Genomic DNA, 20,865 nt, shown 5'->3' with positions numbered 1-20,865 from the left:
AGGGGCAGCACCTCTGGAATGATGTGGCAAAGAAAAGACGTGCAAGATGGAATTGTCCTTGGGCCCTCCCACCCACCCTTATGTTGTATAAACAGGACATGTACACTTTAAAAAACCAATAATTTCAGCGACAGGGTCTGCCACATGACTGTGGCTGAAATAATTGGTTTGTTTGGGCCCCCACCAAAAAAGAAGCAATTAATCTCTCCTTGCACAAACTGACTCTACAGAGTCAAGATGTCATCCTCATCCTCAGATTCCCACCCCCCCTTCAGTGTTTGCATCCTCATCCTCACAGAGAAATAATATTCAAACAAACCACATCATTTAGGTGTCAGTGGACTGCTTACGCTATTACCTAAAGTTTCTGAACTTGACAATGGGGTCTATTCAATTCGGCAACTTAAGAATAGCGCCGGGAATTAGCTCCCGACGCTATTCAATTCAGCTGCTAGTTACCCGCAATTGTCGGGAATTCTTCTCTCATCCCCGGGGGGTGAGAGAAGAAAACCGACAAAAGTGCTGCCGCGCGGCCGGCGCGAGGCTGATTCCGTCGGGAATCAGCATCGCCGCGGGTAGTTAAGTCGGAGAATGCCCGTTCTCCCGACAAAGCTACCTGTTAAGTCGGCGAGAATGGGCTTTCGCCGACTTAACTTTAGCTGAATTGAATAGCGTCGGGAGCTAATTCCCGGCGCTATTCTTAAATTGCCGAATTGAATCGACCCCAATGACTTATGATGAATGCGCTACAGGTGACGTAAAAGGGAGGCTATTCCTAAGTGGTTAATGTCTTTACCCCTACTTATTATGGATTGACAAAGGCAACAGATGCCTTGACACCTGTTCTCTGGATTTGTAGAGAATTAATTCCAAACCGAAGAGGTGGCTTATTTGGTATTTTGCCCAGGCATGACAATAGGATTTTTCATCCCATGGCAAACAACTGTCTCCACTGGTGCCTTATTCAAACAAACCACATCACCATCAGAATCTTCATCGTCAACATCCTCCTCAGCACCAGCTACACCCATATCGTCCTCATCCTGGTGTACTTCTACAGTGACATCCTCAATCTCAATATCAGTAATTGGATTGACGATGCTCCTCCCAGCAATTGCAGAGGGCGTGCAAAAGTAGGAGCCTCCTCTTCCCATACAGTGTTGTGAAGGTCAGGCCTAGACATTGCAATCATGGACAGTGCCAGCACCCCTGTATTTTCACAACACCCCTGTAATTTTACAGCATACAAAACAGGGCCAGTGTACATTTATTTTCACTGCACCCCTGTATTTTACAGAATACAGGGCCACTGAACTTTTATTTTAACAGCAGCACCCCTGTATTTTTACAGCATACAGGGCCAGTGTACTTTTATTTTAACAGCAGCACCCCTGTATTTTTACAGCATACAGGGCCAGTGTACTTTTATTTTAACAGGAGCACCCCTGTATTTTTACAGCATACAGGACCAGTGTACATTTATTTTCACTGCACTTCAGATATTTTACAGCATACAAGACAGGGCCAGTGTACATTTATCTTCACTGCACCCCAGATTTTTTACAGCATATAAGACAAGGCCAGTGTACATTTATTTTTACTGCACCCCAGATTTTTACAGCACACAAGACAGGGCCAGTGTACATTTATTTTAACAGCAGCACCCCTGAATTTTTACAGCATAAATGACAGGGCCAGTGTACATTTATCTTCACTGCCCCTCAGATTTGTTACAGCATATAAGACAGGACCAGTGCACATTTATATTCACTGCACTCCAGATTGTTTACAGCATGCAAGATGGGGCCAGTGTATATTTATTTTAACAGCTGCACCCCTGAATTTTTACAGCATAAAAGACAGGGCCAGTGTACATTTGTTTTCCCTGCACCCCAGATTTTTTACAGCATACAAGACAAGGCCAGTGAACATTTATCTTCCCTGCACCCCAGATTCTTTACAGCCTATAAGACAGGGCCAGTGTACATTCATTTTCACTGCACCCCAGATTTTTACAGCATACAAGACAGGGTCAGTGTACATTTATTTTAACAGCAGCACCACTGAATTTTTACAGCATAAAAGACAGGGCCAGTGTACATTTATTTTCACTGCAACCCAGATTTTTTACAGCTAGCACCACTGTATTTTCACAGCATACACGAGGACAGTGCCTCTGCCCCCTGTACAACACAGTGACAGCCAGGATAGCAATACCCATGTACGTATCGCGTCAGCCCCACAGCACAGCCAACGGCCAATATATCTACCGAAATATTGGTGCGTCGCTGTGTGTGTAGGGGCGGTCAGCCGACCACCCGTACACATGCTGCGGCAGCTGGCGGTGATTGACAGCATACAGCTGAACTGGGCGGGCATGTGTACATGCCCGCCCAGTTCATGACGTCAGTCCCCAATGGATCGGGCAGTGTGTATGCTCAACACACTGCCCGATCCATCCATAGATATATCTGCCGATTTGTGTACCCACCTTTACTCACGGATAGGCCTTTTCCTCTGCTGTACCTTAGCCTCTAAACACATTTCCGTTTTTTCTGTAGTTCTTAATACAAGGTCTGATCATTTGATTTTAACTGCTTCATTCGATTTCTTTTATACCCCGGCCTCTCTACCACCTTGGTACTTAAACAAAACTTTGCTAAAAATTCCACACTTCCAAGACAAAATAAATTCAGCTATCACAAACTACTTCTCCCTCCATCTTACCGATCCCTCATGTACCCCACTAGTGTGGGAGGCACATAAAGCTGTCATTAGAGGCCATATAATTAGCTATGCTTCTCATAGAAATAGAGAACACAAACAAAAATTGTCATCTCTTACAGAAGAGGTCCATAGACTTGAAACCCAGCATAAAAAGCACTCTTATCGCGCTCTTTACAATCAACTCACTTCTGCCAGGTCTTCCCTAAATACTCTCCTAGCTGAGAAAACCGAAAAGTCTCTTTGCTGGCTTAAGCAATGTTTCTATGAAAAAAGCAACAAAGCCGATACCTTGCTAGCAGATAGGCTAAAAGCCCGGAAAGCTTTAACAGCTATTCCAGCTATAAAGGATGAAAAAGGATCCCTCCAGTATAACCCCACCATTATTAACTCCATCTTAAAACATACTTTGAACGCCTCTATAACCTCTCGAGTTCTCCAAATTTAACATCCTCAACCAATCCTTCAGCCTCTGACCATTTGCAATCTTCCTAGCATAGATCCTGAAACCTTATCTGGCCTTGATAGACCTATAACTGTGGAAGAAATAATATCAGCTCTTAAAACACAAAAACAATCTAAAGCATCAGGACCTGACGGTTTCCTGATGTCTTACTACAAAACGTTTCAGTCCTCTTTGGTATTTCACCTATCAAAGATGTTCAACCAAATCTAGACGGTACCCCATTTCATCCAAACGCCACTAAAGCTACGATCACAGTTATCCCAAAACCTAACAAAGATCCCCACTCTGTAACCAACTATCTCTTCATTTCATTTCTTAATACCAACCTGAAAATTTTTGCCAAATTACTCGCTAATAGATTAAACCCAATTTTTCCCACTCTAACCCCGATCAAGTGGGCTTTGTTCTGTCCAGGAAAGCACTAGACGATACTAGACGCACTATCGACATTATCCATTATATCAGTGCAAATAGACTTCCCTCACTGATGCTTGCTTTGGACGCAGAAAAAGCCTTTGATAGGGTCTCCTGGCCATTCATGCTCCAAACATTGCAGCAATTTGGCTTTCAAGGGAAATTTCTTCAGGCCATACAAGCTTTATATCACAGTCCATCAGCCATAGTCCAGACACGCGGTCTTCTATCTGACCCCTTCCCAATCATCAATGGAACTAGGTAAGGATGTCCCTTGTCACCCCTTACTGCATATTCGCACTTATGATTGAACCACTTGCTAGCAATATACGCGCTAATACTGAAATTGAAGGGGTCTCAATTAAGCATTCTCAATATACGCCGTATGCAATTCACTCACCATCTAATGATTTTTCCTTGACTTACTCCTACAGTGCGATACAAACAGTAGTGATGTCACAAACTGTCCCTGAAAACGCTTGGGAATGCCTGCGTTTTTCCTGACACTCCCAGAAAACGTCCAGTTATCACCCCCAAACGTCCGCTTCCTGTCAATCAGCCTGCGTTCGCCTAGCAATCAAATAAGATGCAGATTCTTTCACAGCTTGGCCCTGCGCCTGCGCATTACGATCCGTATGCATTTGTAGTCATTTGATAATCAGCCGCTGTGCGATTTCGCACAACAGCGATCAGGTCTGAATTAAGCCCTAAGTCAGGTGATTGCCTGGTACTCTACACGACATACTGAATGATGGGTCAACCTGGAAAGGCATATCCACGATCTCATACGTACCACGGTTACCACTTAAACATTACCCACAATTTATTTTCCCATCTCCCACTATAGAGTTTACTCTTCGAGTATGGGAGACACTCAACAAAAAACTGAAGCTCTCTACATTCCCGTCCCCCCTTACCCATCTCTGAAATAATTCTGCATTCCCACCGGGCCTTTCTTCTACGATGGCTCTCCCCTGGACTTCTTCGGGCATTACAAGAGTTCATCACATCACAGAAGACTATGCCCCAAAATCATTTGCAGACTTGCAGGAAAAATTTGGAATCCCCAACGCCCTACACTATCAATATTTACAAATTTGCCATTTCCTTTCCTCACTCTGCCCGACTCACCTGCCTCAAATTCCATCTCTAATAGAAAGATTTTGTATACACAGACCTACTGACAAGGGTGCCATATCACAGTTATACAATTCTATCTAAATATGGGAACTGCCTCCCCTCGAGATCCACGAGCAGGCTTGGGAATCAGATTTGGGACAACACTATGAAGAAGAGGAATGGGACTCAATTCGTACTGCGATTTCAAAATGTTCTTGTGTGCCCATTCGAGAAAACTCCTATAAAGTATACACAAGATGGAGAAACTGCGGATAACAGGGAACATTTTACCCCATCTGGTGGACCTGCCCTGTAATCACCCCTTACTGGCTGATGGTACATTTTCTTCTCTCTCAACTTGTTGATCTCACAACCCTCCTTTCCCCTGCTAATCTACTTATTTGAGCCCCTATAAAACACATTTCTAAAGAATCCAACATACTAATTCTTCATATTTCTTGTGCAGCAAAATATGAAGTAACTACTACGGGAACATACAGCACTTTGTTCAAACCTACATACCACGGTTTTGATTCCATGAGTCTGTGACGTGGATATAAATTAAAGAAACCGCTATGGGAATATACAGCACGTTGTTCAAGTAAACTGACACGTAAGCCTGAAATATTAGAAAATCATACAATATAAGAAGTCATATGCCATATGGGAATCTAAAGATACATTCATTTGCTTCATCTCACTGCTTTTATGTAAGCAAAAAAGTGAGCATTTCATTTTCTCCAGCGGATGTTGCACACTTTTCGGGTGGTCCTGTAATTTAGCACACGAAGTGGAACTATTTCTGCAATAGAACTTTCCCAACCCCTATCTCTTTGGATTTAAAGAACATACTACACATTGGTTGTTTATCATTTTCTCTCGTTGCATGTATCAACCTTTTGGAGAGGAAATTACCATCACAGTTTGAAGTTTCCATTTGGTGGACGTTCCAGAAACGGTTTTCAGTAGATCTCTTACTTTATTGTCATAGCGCATGTGATATCGTTTTATTTGTTCTGTCTTACTGTTGAATCTGGGAGATAACACCAGAAGATATCTTTTTTGCTGCTGTTACTTGTCCAGCGCAGGAAACTACCCCTACTTTCTTTATCTTTGTTTACTGATATTACTGGTATGATGTTCCGTCATTTTGACGGGCTGATAACTAGTTTTTAAATAAATATCAAATATACAGAGGTCATTTGTAAGTATAATGCCATTTTAATATATGAATTTAACTTATAAATTGTGCAGAGGAAAACAAATCTTGTGTTCATAAAATTGTAAAACTTGGACACAACATACAATTTCCACTGTGATTGGAACTTAGTGTTAAAATATTTTAATAGGAACCCAAGGGAAATGTTTGACTTACACAATAATTATGTGAGATAATGCTTAAATGTTGCAATATGATTTGGAATGCCCAGCACTCAAATAGTAAGATTATTTCCAATTATACATAGACATATTGGAGTTTGCCTTAGGCACTTAATGACAAGGCCCACGTTTACAGTTAAACAGAATGCCCAAATGTTGTAAATCTGCTGGCATCTTACACACCATTAATTCTACTTCAGCACAACCTGCACATGTAATTCTAACTGCCTATTTTATACTTCCTGCGTACTTATTGTACAGCTTAGTAAAATATGACCAATGGCGTAACCTATCTAATTGCCCTCCTATTATTAAATAATGCACAGAATATTTATCAAGTATATTATATTCATTTAGAAGACAAACATGTTGAAATATACTTTACTGGAGCCAAAAAACGACATATGCTTTCTAAAACATGTGTACTAGACATAGGTAACTCAACATGGCTGAAGAAAAATAAAATAAAAATAACTTAGCTTGTCAAAGAATTAAATTGTTCTAAGCCATTCAGAATGTTTCTTTAATCTTAAAGACAGAAGGAAATGTATGATGTCCTGTCAGTAAACCATAATCTGATATGCTTGGGCTGGTGGGTTTACTTATACCCCTTTCAGACCGCTATTGGTGGGTCGCACTCGGGTGCTTCCCGGGTGCGACCCGCATAAGCCCCTTTCACACTGTTGTCCCCAGCCTGGCATATTGCCAGGTTGGTGACATCAGCGGCGATGTGTGTGGGGGCGGCACTTGGAAATCAAATGATCTCCATGCGCTGCCCGTCCATACAGTATAAATGGGAAACGGGTCGCATCGACCCGGCAATCCGTTCACACCGCACAGCGACCCAGGTTGAAATAAATTGCTCGACCCAGCAGAGGCGGAACCACCATTGGCGCAGCAGGTGCATTGCACCGGGGCCCCTGAGGACTAAGGAGCCCACTGCTGCCCAGACCAGCAATTAGTTATCCCCTTACCCCCCTTCCCAAGAACATTTTGAGCAATGCCAGATGAATGGCCCAGTGCAGAGAGCAGGGTGGGCCCCACTCCCTGAGGGACTTGCCCCTTACCTTAGGTAGGCAGGGCTGACTTTGTGTGTGCAGGACTGATAGAGGAGCCCTGCCACCTATCAGCGCTGATAATTACAGCCATATATTGCCTTTAATTACCAGACAGCTGTGTGTGTATATATATATATATATATATATTATACACTGTGGTCTGTGAATTAAAACAAACAGAAAGAAAAAGTATTCCTTGAATAGGGCACGCAGGGACTAATACAATTAGAGTTAACTACAAGTCATTATTACCCTTTAGGATAATGACCACTAATATTAAAATATAACTTTTATTAATTATCGTTAATAGCTAGCGAAATATGTGAAGTGAAATGTGAAAAAATATGAAAAAATATATAGTGATATAAAAAGCTAAACCACTGTATATATATGATTGATTTGTACTTCCTTATTAGGATAAATTCCTGATCGCTGACACAGTATGTTGTCACAATGTGACAATCAAATGAGAAATGTATTGTGAATTGTTGGACTTATTGTTAGTCCAAATATAGCACAGGAAAGCTGTGACTGCGCTTCAATTAATTGCACAGCTTCCTGTTGATGGTGTAAGTATTGCCATTAACAATAACTTGTATTCATATGTGTTAGACAGTAACCATCGTGTTTTATTGTTAATTATATGCACCGTATGATATCTCACGGTGCTAATCTGACTTCACATAGACATTTCTCCACTGTTCATAATCACTCCATAAATTGACAAACTGTTGTGAACGATTGCAGGAACCCACAAATCCAATGACTGGATATGTTTGGGATTAGTTACTGTGCATACCTAATCCACCGCAGGCATGAGCCCACTGCTAGTATATTGTGCAGCGCATGTGTAGTGATTAGTCCTAACTGGATATATATGGGATATTAGCTTAATTTTCAGAGTCCTATTGCCAACAGCCTTACGTTTTGATGGTCTGCGGCTAAATTGGCAGCTGTAAACTCGATCTTATTTGGCTGTTCAAAGGTAGCTCAGTATTCCCGCAACGAAACAACACCTCCCGGATGCCCGATTGTGTCTGGTATGGAGAGTCTTACTGAACAAGCAAGCAAATTCCTTGATACCCATCTCAGGAAGTTTGTGATCAGCTTACCATCCTATGTTAAGGACACAATGGAGGTCTTATGTAAACTGGATGAGATTCATGTCAGTGAGCAGGTTCTACTCATTACGTGTGATGTAGAATCTCTCTACACAAGTATTCTGCATGTCAAGGGAATCGAATCAGTAGAATTCTTCATTAATAAGGATGGAAGCACTGATTTTGGAAAATTTATGATCAAACTTCTGACTTTTGTATTACAGAAGAATTTCTTTGTATTCGATGACAAATATTACCTGCAGGTGAGGGGCACAGCGATGGGGGCGGCGTGTGCCCCCACCTATGCTAATATGTATTTGGGATGGTGGGAGGAGACAATTGTCTTCCATGAAAATATGGAACCATACACCCAATACATATTGGTATGGATGAGGTACATAGATGACCTCCTAATATTATGGGATGGTCCTTGTGACAAATTCAGGGAATTCTTGAAAGTCCTAAACACAAATGACTTGAATCTCAAGCTGACTTGTGAGATAAGCGCCAAAATGGTGACGTTTTTAGATCTGAAAATAACGAAAATGGAGGATGGGACAATCTCCACAGATCTCCATAGGAAACATACAGCTACAAACAGCGTGTTACATAAATCTAGTGCACATTACCCCCCTGTTCTGAAGAGTATTCCGAGAGGAGAATTTCTCAGAATGAGGAGAAATTGTTCAGATATGACTAAATTTGACATGAGAGCTAAGGAACTAAGTGAGAGACTCTACAAAAGAGGCTATAGTAAGAGGGCAATAAAGAAAGCCAAATATCAAGCACAACAAACGGATAGGAACCATCTACTACATCCCAATAATGCGAGATCCAAAAAAACAGAGATCATTAGATTCATTGGTGATTACTGTGCTGAATGGGAGGAAATCCAGAGAATTTTGAATAAACATTGGTCGATCTTGACTCTGGACCCAGATTTGGCAGATAAACTTGGCCCCAGACCATCCATTAGCTGGCGACGAGCCACGAATCTGAGGGACAATCTGGTCCACAGCCATTATGGCTCGGGAAAAAACAAGAGGAAGGCTATTACAGGATCCTACAGATGTGGGGAATGTAAAGCCTGTGACTATATGGCTAAAACGACCACATTCAAGGACAAATTTGACAGAACACATGTAATCAAAGATTATACTAATTGTAAGACCTCTGGGGTAATTTATTGTCTTACCTGCACATGTAATAAAAGATATGTTGGAATGACGTCCAGACCATTGAAGCAGAGAGTTCTTGAACACGTAGGTACAATAAGGAACAGCAAAAGAGATCATAGTAGATTTAAACAACTTACATCGGTAGCTAAACATTTCTATGATAAACATGATGGAAGAACTTCAGATCTAAAGGCATTCGGAATAGAACAAGTCCATATGGGAATCAGGGGTGGCAATACAATGCATGAACTATCAAAGAGGGAGAGTCGATGGACCTTCTTACTAAATGGTTTACAACCCCATGGACTAAACGAGCATATTAATTTCGGTGCCTTCCTATAATACGTGAGGGATGAAGAAATGCCCCCCCCCTCCCCCTTTTTTGTTTAAAAATGGGTGTACATAAGATATCAACAAAATATAAGAAGAGAATATGGGAATGAGGATAGAAAATATTTATCCATTTATTTATTTATTAATTTATTTTAGTTATGTATAATTCTTTGTGTATCACTTTGGTGGTCATTCACTTTATTTGGCTGTTTAAATATTTTTAGCACGGGTTATGAGTTTGTACACTTGCACTATTTTATTGTATACACCATTGTAGGTACACGATTGTTTACCAATACATCTCATGTTACACAAAACACTACAACTATAATTATTTATTAATCATGTATTTATGGTTCGAGAATATTATTCACGAACATATGTTTATCGAGTAGTAATCACAACAATAATAATACATATTTGGGTTGTATTATTTAATATTCACATATGTCACGAAAGTTATTTGTATACTCACAATTTTATGTACATGTGTTATACACATATGATTATACACTAGATTTATTAGGAGCATGTCAATGTATATTATATTTTAACATTTCCCATATACGTTAGATCTCCTCTTGAGAATGCTACAAATAAATATCAATATCGTATTGGAATAGATTTGGAGTTTTCTGAGTGTGATAATCCATCTACAAAAGGACATGTGTAAGGAACTAATTTTCATTAATATGCGATTTATGGTCTGGACAAAAATTTGATAGATGTAACATTCATTTCATTCCATATTTTCTTTCCCTTCTTCTTTAAATTTATCGAAATACCATGTTGATGGAATCCATCAACATGACAGATGAGTGCTCCTATAGTGAGACCATGCTGGAGAATTATGCTGAAGCCAATTGGTGGAAGATAATGTCAATCAACTAGTATAGCCAATTACAAATGAGACAGGTGTATATAGCTTCCTTCTGCCCGACGTTCGGGTTCCTATGATTAAGCTGTCTAAGCGAAACGATCGTTAGGTTAAGCGGCACACGTGCAAACGTGTCCGTTTTTATCTAGCTAAAACCACTGATAATGGGTGTGAAAGCCCTACAATTATTGAATATATGATTGGTGTTATATTTATGTCGCTGTACTAATTAACGATTGCACGTATGTGCATGAATAGATGAGACCGTAGGCAGCGGAATGGATGTGTTACAATAGTAACGGCAATGAGCTGACACATCTAGCCGCTAATAAGTGGAAGCCGCACTGACCACTGCATACAATAACAGGCAGTGGAACATACTGTGTGATACTAGGTCAATTCACTCATTCTATCTGTAATTCACTGTGTACTAAACGAGTGTATAACACGCACTAGGGACATATTGCAAGGTATATGAATAACGTGTGAATTCTAAAGTATTACATGTATGTCGGATGCAATGTATGTTTCACTTTAACTGACAGATATATGTGTGGGGTGATGTGATCAATAACAGCAGTCTTGAGCTGCCTCTATTAAGAATACAGACATCCTGAATAATGAATTATCTATTATAGGATAATATATGAGGCTGCTTTTTGGTGATATGTCTGAGGACTAATATATTAAACACATATTAGCTGTTAATCTTTAGCCACTGGTAGCGGGAATACTGAGCTACCTTTGAACAGCCAAATAAGATCGAGTTTACAGCTGCCAATTTAGCCGCAGACCATCAAAACGTAAGGCTGTTGGCAATAGGACTCTGAAAATTAAGCTAATATCCCATATATATCCAGTTAGGACTAATCACTACACATGCGCTGCACAATATACTAGCAGTGGGCTCATGCCTGCGGTGGATTAGGTATGCACAGTAACTAATCCCAAACATATCCAGTCATTGGATTTGTGGGTTCCTGCAATCGTTCACAACAGTTTGTCAATTTATGGAGTGATTATGAACAGTGGAGAAATGTCTATGTGAAGTCAGATTAGCACCGTGAGATATCATACGGTGCATATAATTAACAATAAAACACGATGGTTACTGTCTAACACATATGAATACAAGTTATTGTTAATGGCGATACTTACACCATCAACAGGAAGCTGTGCAATTAATTGAAGCGCAGTCACAGCTTTCCTGTGCTATATTTGGACTAACAATAAGTCCAACAATTCACAATACATTTCTCATTTGATTGTCACATTGTGACAACATACTGTGTCAGCGATCAGGAATTTATCCTAATAAGGAAGTACAAATCAATCATATATATACAGTGGTTTAGCTTTTTATATCACTATATATTTTTTCATATTTTTTCACATTTTTTCACATTTCACTTCACATATTTCGCTAGCTATTAACGATAATTAATAAAAGTTATATTTTAATATTAGTGGTCATTATCCTAAAGGGTAATGACTTGTAGTTAACTCTAATTGTATTAGTCCCTGCGTGCCCTATTCAAGGAATACTTTTTCTTTCTGTTTGTTCCAATATACAACCTTTATTCCAGGTGCACCTCCCTATAGATATATTGTTATTTATTATTTTTTTAGATTAATTATTTTCTAAATGGGGAAAGGACAACAATACACAAAAAATTAAACATAATATACGTCTGTGCGATCTATTACTTCCCAATCGTCTGTGAATTAAAGGCAGCTCACACCCAGTGTAACTGGCACGGTCAGAGTTTGCCTGACCAAGTGTCAAACTGAGGAAAGCACAAGGGGTGGGGGTATCTGTCAGGGACAGAGCAGAGGCCGCTGTGTTCCTTATCCCCCCAGTGTACAGGCCCCTGATATCCACACCGTGCAGGACATTGTGCTTGTACCGCTGTCCCCCACTGTCTCTCTTTGTCACCCATCATCTCTCCCTGTCAGCATCTGCCTCTCTATGCCTTCCACTGACACCCTCTGTCTCCACTTGCCTTTCATTGTCACCCTTTGCCTATCCCTGTCACTCAATGCCGTGTGGCATATTGTGAACTTGGGTTAGGGTGGAGGGGGGGAGGCCCAAATGAGATTTTTGCACCTGGGCCTACCACTCATAAGGTCCACCACTGCGACCTGGGATATTTTCCCTTGGTCCTTTCAGACCATACAGCAACCTGGGTTACTGCGTGCTCATGTGCAATAACCCGAGTTACAAGCTGGTGGTCTGAAAGGGGTATTATAAGGGTGAATTAGATTTTTGTGCTATTGCCTCAGTGGATCGGGACACTGGGCAAAAGTTTCTCAGGACGAAGTGGCCTGAAAACATTTGGGAACCATACTGTCCTAACACATTTTATAGCAAGCTGTTCAGTCTGAGGCATTCCCTTTAAATTACCCAATCTCCATGGTCTGCCCAAAGCTATAACATTTCTATATAGGCCCTTACTCGTAGTAATAGAATTCTATTTATAATGGAGCCAAATAAACACATAGTCCTAGCTTGTTTTTAATCCAGTAAATGCCTGATTACCTTCTCTGGATAGTGCTTATAAATGTCAGACACCTCATCTTGTGGAAATTATTGGCTGATTTTATCTTTATCTGGTATGTATTCATATGGCCGCATTTTGACTTTTGAAATTTCATTACACCATGGAAGCTCCCACTCACACTATATATATACACATACACATTGATGCCGGTGGGGAATTTAATTGACGCCAATAGCTTGCATTATCGGGTATTTCGTCTCACCTGCTATGAGGCAGGAGAAGTAAAATCCCTGATAAGTGACGTTCTTTTCACGGACACGATGGCGACTACACATGGATCAGGGAACTTATCTTGGATCCTGTGTGTTTTTGCATGAAAACAGATACAAATGGCTATAAATTGAATTATCTGGAAAAAAAAACATCAAGCAAAAAATTCTGGAAAAGCCTGTTTTTTTTACAGCAGCTAATTGAATTCTCCCCATAGTATCCAATGGAATATAAATAAATGATAAACATATGTATTTATTTATTTATTTATTTAATATGACATCCATTACATGCACTGGAACTTTGTCCTTGCAGACAATTTGTCTTGTAATTCAGTAGAATATTTGTCTTTATTAAGTGATACATTTTAATCAAGGTTGGTTTCAGGCATGAGATGTTCTAGTCTAGTGTTTATGTGTTTATTTTATTTGTATCCACTGTACGATCCACCTAAACTGTAGATCATACAGTAGCTTTTAATTAATTGAACCCACCAGTAAATATGCTGTTAGTAAATACTGACACTTTTTTCAAAATGTTTCAGACATGGATTTGAAATGCTTCTTCCTCCACTTGTAGTCAGTACAGTATTTGGAAATATGACAAGTACTAAATTTAATATAGGGTTAAATAAGCCTTCGTATAACTGCTATCCCAGCTGCAGAGATCACAGCATTGGTTTTATTTTTTAGCCTAGGTACTGTGCTTATCTTTCCAGCCTAGACAGATGTGTGGTAGCCTCCATTTGTAGTAACGATCATTTTTATGGCTTGTTGCCTACGAGTCTATGGATGTTGCAGGACAATCCTTTTACAATGAAAACCTTAACTAATAGAACAAAAGCTACATTACTTTTGCAAGGACATAAAATAAACCTTAAATATAAAATAACTGCTGAACCACAGGTGAGTCAAAGCTATGACCCCTAAATCCTTCATGGCATTTTTTTTTTTTTTTATTAACAGACTCCAGCTTTAAGTATTGCATATTATGTAGTGGCCTCTGTATGATATGTTGGAACTGAACTGAAATTGTTTCTCCCTCGTTATCACAGGTAAAACCTTCTTCTGTGCACAAAAATGGAACTGATACTATCTATCGAGTAAGTAATCATCACATTAGGTACTATTTTCTCACTGGCCATTAAAGAAATATACAAAGTGTAAAAATATGAAATGGAGTTATTGTCTATTACAGGAGAACTGCAGATGAGAAAAGTTTTTTCTGTTTTGTTTCACAAAAATATGGGTGTTGTCATGCAAGAGGTACATGATGTCACAATACATGATTTGCAATGCAGGATTCAGGGGCAGATTTATTAAGCTCGGTGAAGTGATAAAGTGGAAGGTGATAAGGACCAGCCAATCAGCTCCTAACTACCATGTCACAGGCTGGGTTTGAAACATGACAGGATCTGACTGGCTGGTCCATTATCACCTTCCAAGTTATCACTTCACCGAGCTTAATAAATCTGCCCCACAGTTTAGTACCTTCACATGTTGCCCCTGTGCTGATGGACACCTCAATTCACATGGTAGGAAGAGAAGTGGTAAATTCTCCCATTATAGATACATTATAGACACACCAATGAATCTAAGCTAAGTTCACTGGGTGTTAGCTCAGTAAAACCCCTGCCCAACTCTGGTAAAGTACAGCAAATAAGATGGATATCAATGTACCTATAAGAGGCTGAAACGTCACAGCAGCTGAAACTCTGCTCACACTACAAACTGGACCCAGATATTGCCGTGTAGACCCCTCTCACTGCACCCATGTGCAGTCTGCCTGATCTGCTGGTGCTTGGAGATGATATCATCTCCAAGTGCAGCTGACTTGACTCTCTGGTCCTTGTACTGTGATCCGAGTCAGATAACCCGGGTTGTGCCGTTCACACCGCTGGCTACCCAGGTCTGTCCCGGGTTCGACCCTGGTAGCAACCAGACTAGTATTCCAGGTAACACAACCGGGGTAGACCTTTTCCACCAAGCTAAGACCACGGCAGTATCCTGGGTCAGAAGCTTGGTGTGAAAGGGGTGTAACTAAATAATGGTACAAGACAATGGGATGCCAGAAGGTAATATCATAATATCTGGTAACTAGTCAGTGGAAAAACAGTGGTAATCAGGGCCGGTGGAAGATCTCTATGCACCCTAGGCAAAGCTTCAACCCAGTGCCCCTAACCTGCAACCCTCCTGTAGGAAGTGCATCAGGGCTATGAGGAGCTGCCATGGGGGCTCCCCTCGGGAGCCATAGTTACATCTGCCTGCAATGTGCCTTCACATGATTTGATGTTACACGTGTCAGCACAGAGGAAGCGCTGAGGCACTATGTGGTACAGCCTGATAGCGGCAGCTGCACCTGATTAGACCTGCAGCAGCAGGCAGCACAGTGTAAAAAGAGAAGGCCGCATACAGAGACATCCTTCACTATTTTGCTAGATGAATTCAGTGATGCCCTCCAGGGGCTGACACCCCTAGGCAGCCGCCTAAAGCTGCCTAATGGTAGACCCGGCCCGGATTGTAATAATTGGGAATTAGTAAGTTCAGCATAATAAAGAATTTTCAGGTAGAAGTAGTATATATTCTAGCCATCTAGAATGTGGCTGTATATGTATTCAGTACAATTTCAAAAGATCTGATTGATCACTGGCTAACGTGGCCTTTAAAAGAGGTTAAACCAATAAGTTATACTGAGCAGAATACATGTGACAGCAAATAGAGAAATAAATACCCGCTACAGTACAGTAAGTGCAATTTCAGGACAATAAATAGTGCCCTGAATCTAAAAATACTAAATATATTGTTACCAATATTTACAATGCTGATTAAAAAAAAAAACATAAAGAATAATGACAAATCCCTTATTGTTAGATACTCGAAAGACCGTTCTCCCTCAGATGAACATATCAAGGAATGAAGTTGTAATAACCAGAATAAAGGGGGTAATTTCGAGTTGATCGCTAGCTGAATTTGTTCGCAGCGCAGCGATTAGGCTAAAAATCGGCAGTTCTGCGCATGTGTATGCGGTGCAATGCACACGCAGGATGTACGGGCACAACGAATGATGTAGTTTTGCACAGGGTCTAGCGATGCATTTCAGTCGCACTGCTTGCCGCAGAGTGATTGACATGAAGTGGGCGTTTCTGGGTGGCAACTGACCGTTTTCAAGGAGTGTGCGGAAAAACGTAGGCATGCCAGGAAATACGCAGGCGTGGCTGGGCGAACGCTGGGCGGATTTGTGACGTCAAATCCGGAACTGAATAGTCTGAAGTGATCGCAAGCGCTGAGTAGGTTTTTATCTACTCTGAAACTACACAAAATTTTTTTGCAGGCGCTCCGCGATACAACCGTTCAAACTTCTGCTAAGCTAAAATACACTCCCAGTGGACGGCGGCATAGCGTTTGCACGGCTGCTAAAACTAGTTAGCGAGCGATCAACTCGGAATGACTCCCTAAGAATGAACAATGAGGGTCATTCCGAGTTGATCGCTAGCTGATTTGTTTGCAGCACAGCGATTAGGCTAAAAATTGGCAGTTCTGCGTGTGTGGCGCAATGCGCACGCGCGACGTACGGGCACAACGAACGATGTAGTTTTGCACAGGGTCTAGCGATGCATTTCAGTCGCACTGCTTGCCGCAGAGTGATTGACATGAAGTGGGCGTTTCTGGATGGCAACTGACCGTTTTCAGGGAGTGTGCGGAAAAACGCAGGCGTGCCAGGAAAAACGCAGGCGTGGCTGGGCGGGTTTGTGACGTCAAATCCAGAACTGAATAGTCTGAAGTGATCGCAAGCGCTGAGTAGGTTTTGAGCTACTCTGAAACTACACAAAAATTTTTTGCTGTTGCTCTGCGATACAACCGTTCGCACTTCTGCTAAGCTAAAATACACTCCCAGTGGGCGGCGGCATAGCGTTTGCATGGCTGCTAAAACTAGCTAGCGAGCGATCAACTCGGAATGACCCCCAATGTGTGTAGAATAAGGGCTGCCTTTAGAAATTGTGTACAAATGAAAAAGGCAGGGCCCTCCCACCCCTTTCACCACCTCCCTTTTTCCCTCATCATTCCCCATGGCTAGTCCTCATCAACAGTACAGGTAGCATATAGACAGCATGTTCAGTCCACTCCCACAGGATATGGGGCAGGTGGGGTCATGCCCACTTCTCACCTACAGATGATCTATGGGTAGTGAGGTCAGTCCTCGCCCACAGTAAAGGGGGCATGGTCAGCTGCCATCTACAGTCCAGATTATTTAATGGATAATGGTCAGTTGTTACCTATTGTCCAAGTGGATACACAGAGGAAAGACAGTAAACATCCATAATCTAAGTGCCATACAGATGAGCATGCTTAGGACCAACATAGCACATATATATTCAAGGAAGTATACAGCGTATATGGTCAGTAGTGGCTCATATGTTATATGTTCTAGGTGTATACAGCCAACATGATCAGTGCTATGTCATATATTCCAGGGGGTATATAGGGAGCATGGTATGCACCTATATTCCAGTATGCAATGGACATGGGGGGTCATTCCGAGTTGTTCGCTCGTTGCCGATTTTCGCTATGCTGCGATTTGTTGCTAAATGCGCATGCGCATGGTAAGTTATTTAACTAAAAACTTAGTAGATTTGCTTGTGTTCGTGCTGCGCTTTTCAGTCGCACTGCTGATCGGTGAGTGATTGACAGTAAAGGGGCGTTTATGGGTGGTAACTGAGCGTTTTCCGGGAGTGTGCTAAAAAACGCAGTCATGTCAGGGAAAAACGCGGGAGTGTCTGGAGAAACAGGGGAGTGGCTGGCCGAACGCAGGGCGTGTTTGTGACGTCAAACCAGGAACTAAACGGACCGAGCTGATCGCAATCTAGGAGTAGGTCTGGAGCTACTCAGAAACTATACAGAGGAAATGGGTCTAGACTGCACACCCTAGTGGTTGTAATGAAAGGTGCTATCTGCTGAGATTTTATGGTAATACAGGGGAAGAAATGGGTGCAGATGCACTATACAATCATTACTATAAATTACAGTATATAATATACTAAGAGGTTGTTAGCATATAATTGGCCAATGAAACGGGCTTGCTCACCGCGTCGAGGTCACCTCTATCGAGCAAGTCCCTAACACTTTTGGGGTTCACACTGGGACGCAGGGCACCCCCAAATCAGCCCAGCCATGAACCCCCCCAAGGCATCACACTAGTGGGAAATCGTGAGGTGTAATAAAGTATAAGAGAAGCATAGGTAATTACAGAGTGTAGAAAGTGTTTTAAAATTAGATATAAAGTGGGTGAAAAAAATACATGGATAAAATGACACACTTAGGAGGTAGTGAAAAAATAGTGACTATAAGTGTTAGGGTGTGAAGCCCTGGAGTGGCCCAGACAGAACAGTTCAGGGGACCCCACTTCCCAATGCTTACCCCCAAATAGACTGACACTGTATGAAAATAATAGGACTTACTTTGTATTACGCCTGAATCATTGATGTGCAGTCAGATGTAGGTCCCTGCTTAAAATCAGTTTGGTAAGTGGGGGAGGGGTGCTAGTCAGAATGAAGTAATCTCAGACTTCAGGTGTGTATTTATATTTTATACACATAGTATAGACTATACAGAGGAAATGGGTCTAGACTGCACACCCTAGTGGTTGTAATGAAAGGTGCTATCTGCTGAGATTTTATGGAACTAAACGGACCGAGCTGATCGCAATCTAGGAGTAGGTCTGGAGCTACTCAGAAACTGCAAGAAAATATTTAGTAGCAGTTCTGCTACTCTTTCGTTCGCACTTCTGCTAAGCTAAGATACACTCCCAGAGGGCGGCGGCCTAGCGTGTGCAATGCTGCTAAAAGCAGCTAGCGAGTGATCAACTCGGAATGACCACCATGGTCAGCACATATAGGTGACATTACACAGTGATAAGATGTAGGGGCATGGGCAATGCATATAGAACATTTTAGCACATTCAGCTCAGTACTCCTGCTCCCCAGAGAGCATCAGCAGCAGCAGCACTCATAGTTGTCTAGTGGATAGGGGATACGGTCGTTAGGTCGACAGGCATTAGGTCGACTACTGTTGGTCGACATGTAGTAGGTCGACAGGGTTGCTAGGTCAACATGGTCTATAGGTTGACATGTGCTAGGTCAACATGAAAAAAGGTTGACATGAGTTTTTCACAATTTTTTTAATTTTTCCAACTTTTTCATACTTTACGATCCACGTGGACTACAATTGGGAACAATGAGGCACCTTGCCCCGTGAGCCATGCAAGGGGACACGGTGCACTAATTGGGGTTCTTGGTCACTCTACGAAGAAAACGACACAATTTTTTTTTTAAAAACTCATGTTGACCTTTTTTCATGTCGACCTAGCAAATGTCGACCTAGCAACCCTGTCGACCTACTGCATGTTGACCATTAGTGGTCGGCCTAATGACTGTCGACCTAAGTGTGGTCGACCCAAAGACCCATACCCAGGGGATAGAGCATCTTCCCTGCGTTTGTGATAATGCAACACACACACAATCTGACTGCTCCCTTCTCCTTCCACTCCCAATCCATTACCATGTTCAGCAGACACTGGACATTTCATTATATGGGCCTTCATCCGCCTCCCCCAAAAAATATATAAAGTGGCTGCTATCCCACTCCTCTGGTCAGTGATGTTATGTATTTATTTATTTTATAAAATGTGTAAGCAACATTACACATTTCATAAAATAAATACAATTTTATTTAAGTTGCAAGTCTCAATGGGCCTCCTATGCCACCCAGACCCCTTGTCACCCTGATGGCGGCTAGTGTACCTAGCTCATATACTTAAACTATAGTTGTTCCAACTCCAAGAAATAATGGGGGTCATTCCGAGTTGATCGCTAGCTGCCGTTGCTCGCTGCGTAGCGATCAGTGAAAAAAAGGCTAATCTGCACATGCGTATGCACCGCAATGCGCACGCTCGTCGTACTGGTACGAAGTCCATTGTATTTTTGCACTGGTTCTAGCGATGATTCCAATCGCACAGCTGAACGCAAGGATATTGACAGAAAGAGGGCGTTTATGGGTGTCAACTGACCGTTTTCTGGGAGTGTTTGGAAAAATGCAGGCGTGGTCGGGCGTTTGCTGGGTGGGTATCTGACGTCATTACTGCGTCACTCGTCGCAGCAATCATCGCACAGGATAAGTAACTACAGGGCTGGTCTTGTTTTGCACAAAACGTGTTTGCAGGCGCACTGCTGCACAGGCGTTCGCACTCCTGCAAAGCGAAAATACACTCCCCCGTGGGCGGCGACTATGCGTTTGCACGGCTGCTAAAAACTGCTAGCGAGCGATCAACTCGGAATGACCCCCAATGTCCCTTGTACAAGAAAATGGATAGATATGTGAAATGGAAATGGGTGTAGTCCAGTAAGCATTATTATGTAAGGTAGCCACTGCTTCAAATACGCTGAAGCACTG

At 41.7% G+C, this 20,865-nt stretch overlaps 1 protein-coding gene across 1 annotated transcript in view; it reads left to right on the top strand.

Annotated features, from left to right (window-relative positions):
• Nucleotides 1-20,865, top strand: part of FREM1 (FRAS1 related extracellular matrix 1) — a 326,722-nt gene that overhangs the window by 271,337 nt on the left and 34,520 nt on the right. Inside the window, exon 31 of the mRNA XM_063914068.1 lies at nt 14,475-14,522. Coding sequence (XP_063770138.1) covers nt 14,475-14,522 — 48 coding nt within the window. The remainder of the gene's footprint in view (nt 1-14,474; nt 14,523-20,865) is intronic.

This window comes from Pseudophryne corroboree, chromosome 1 (genome assembly GCF_028390025.1).
Source record: "Pseudophryne corroboree isolate aPseCor3 chromosome 1, aPseCor3.hap2, whole genome shotgun sequence".
Taxonomy (NCBI): Eukaryota; Metazoa; Chordata; class Amphibia; order Anura; family Myobatrachidae; genus Pseudophryne; species Pseudophryne corroboree.
Note: the sequence above shows the minus strand (reverse complement) of the source record. Positions and strands in the feature narration are given on the sequence as shown.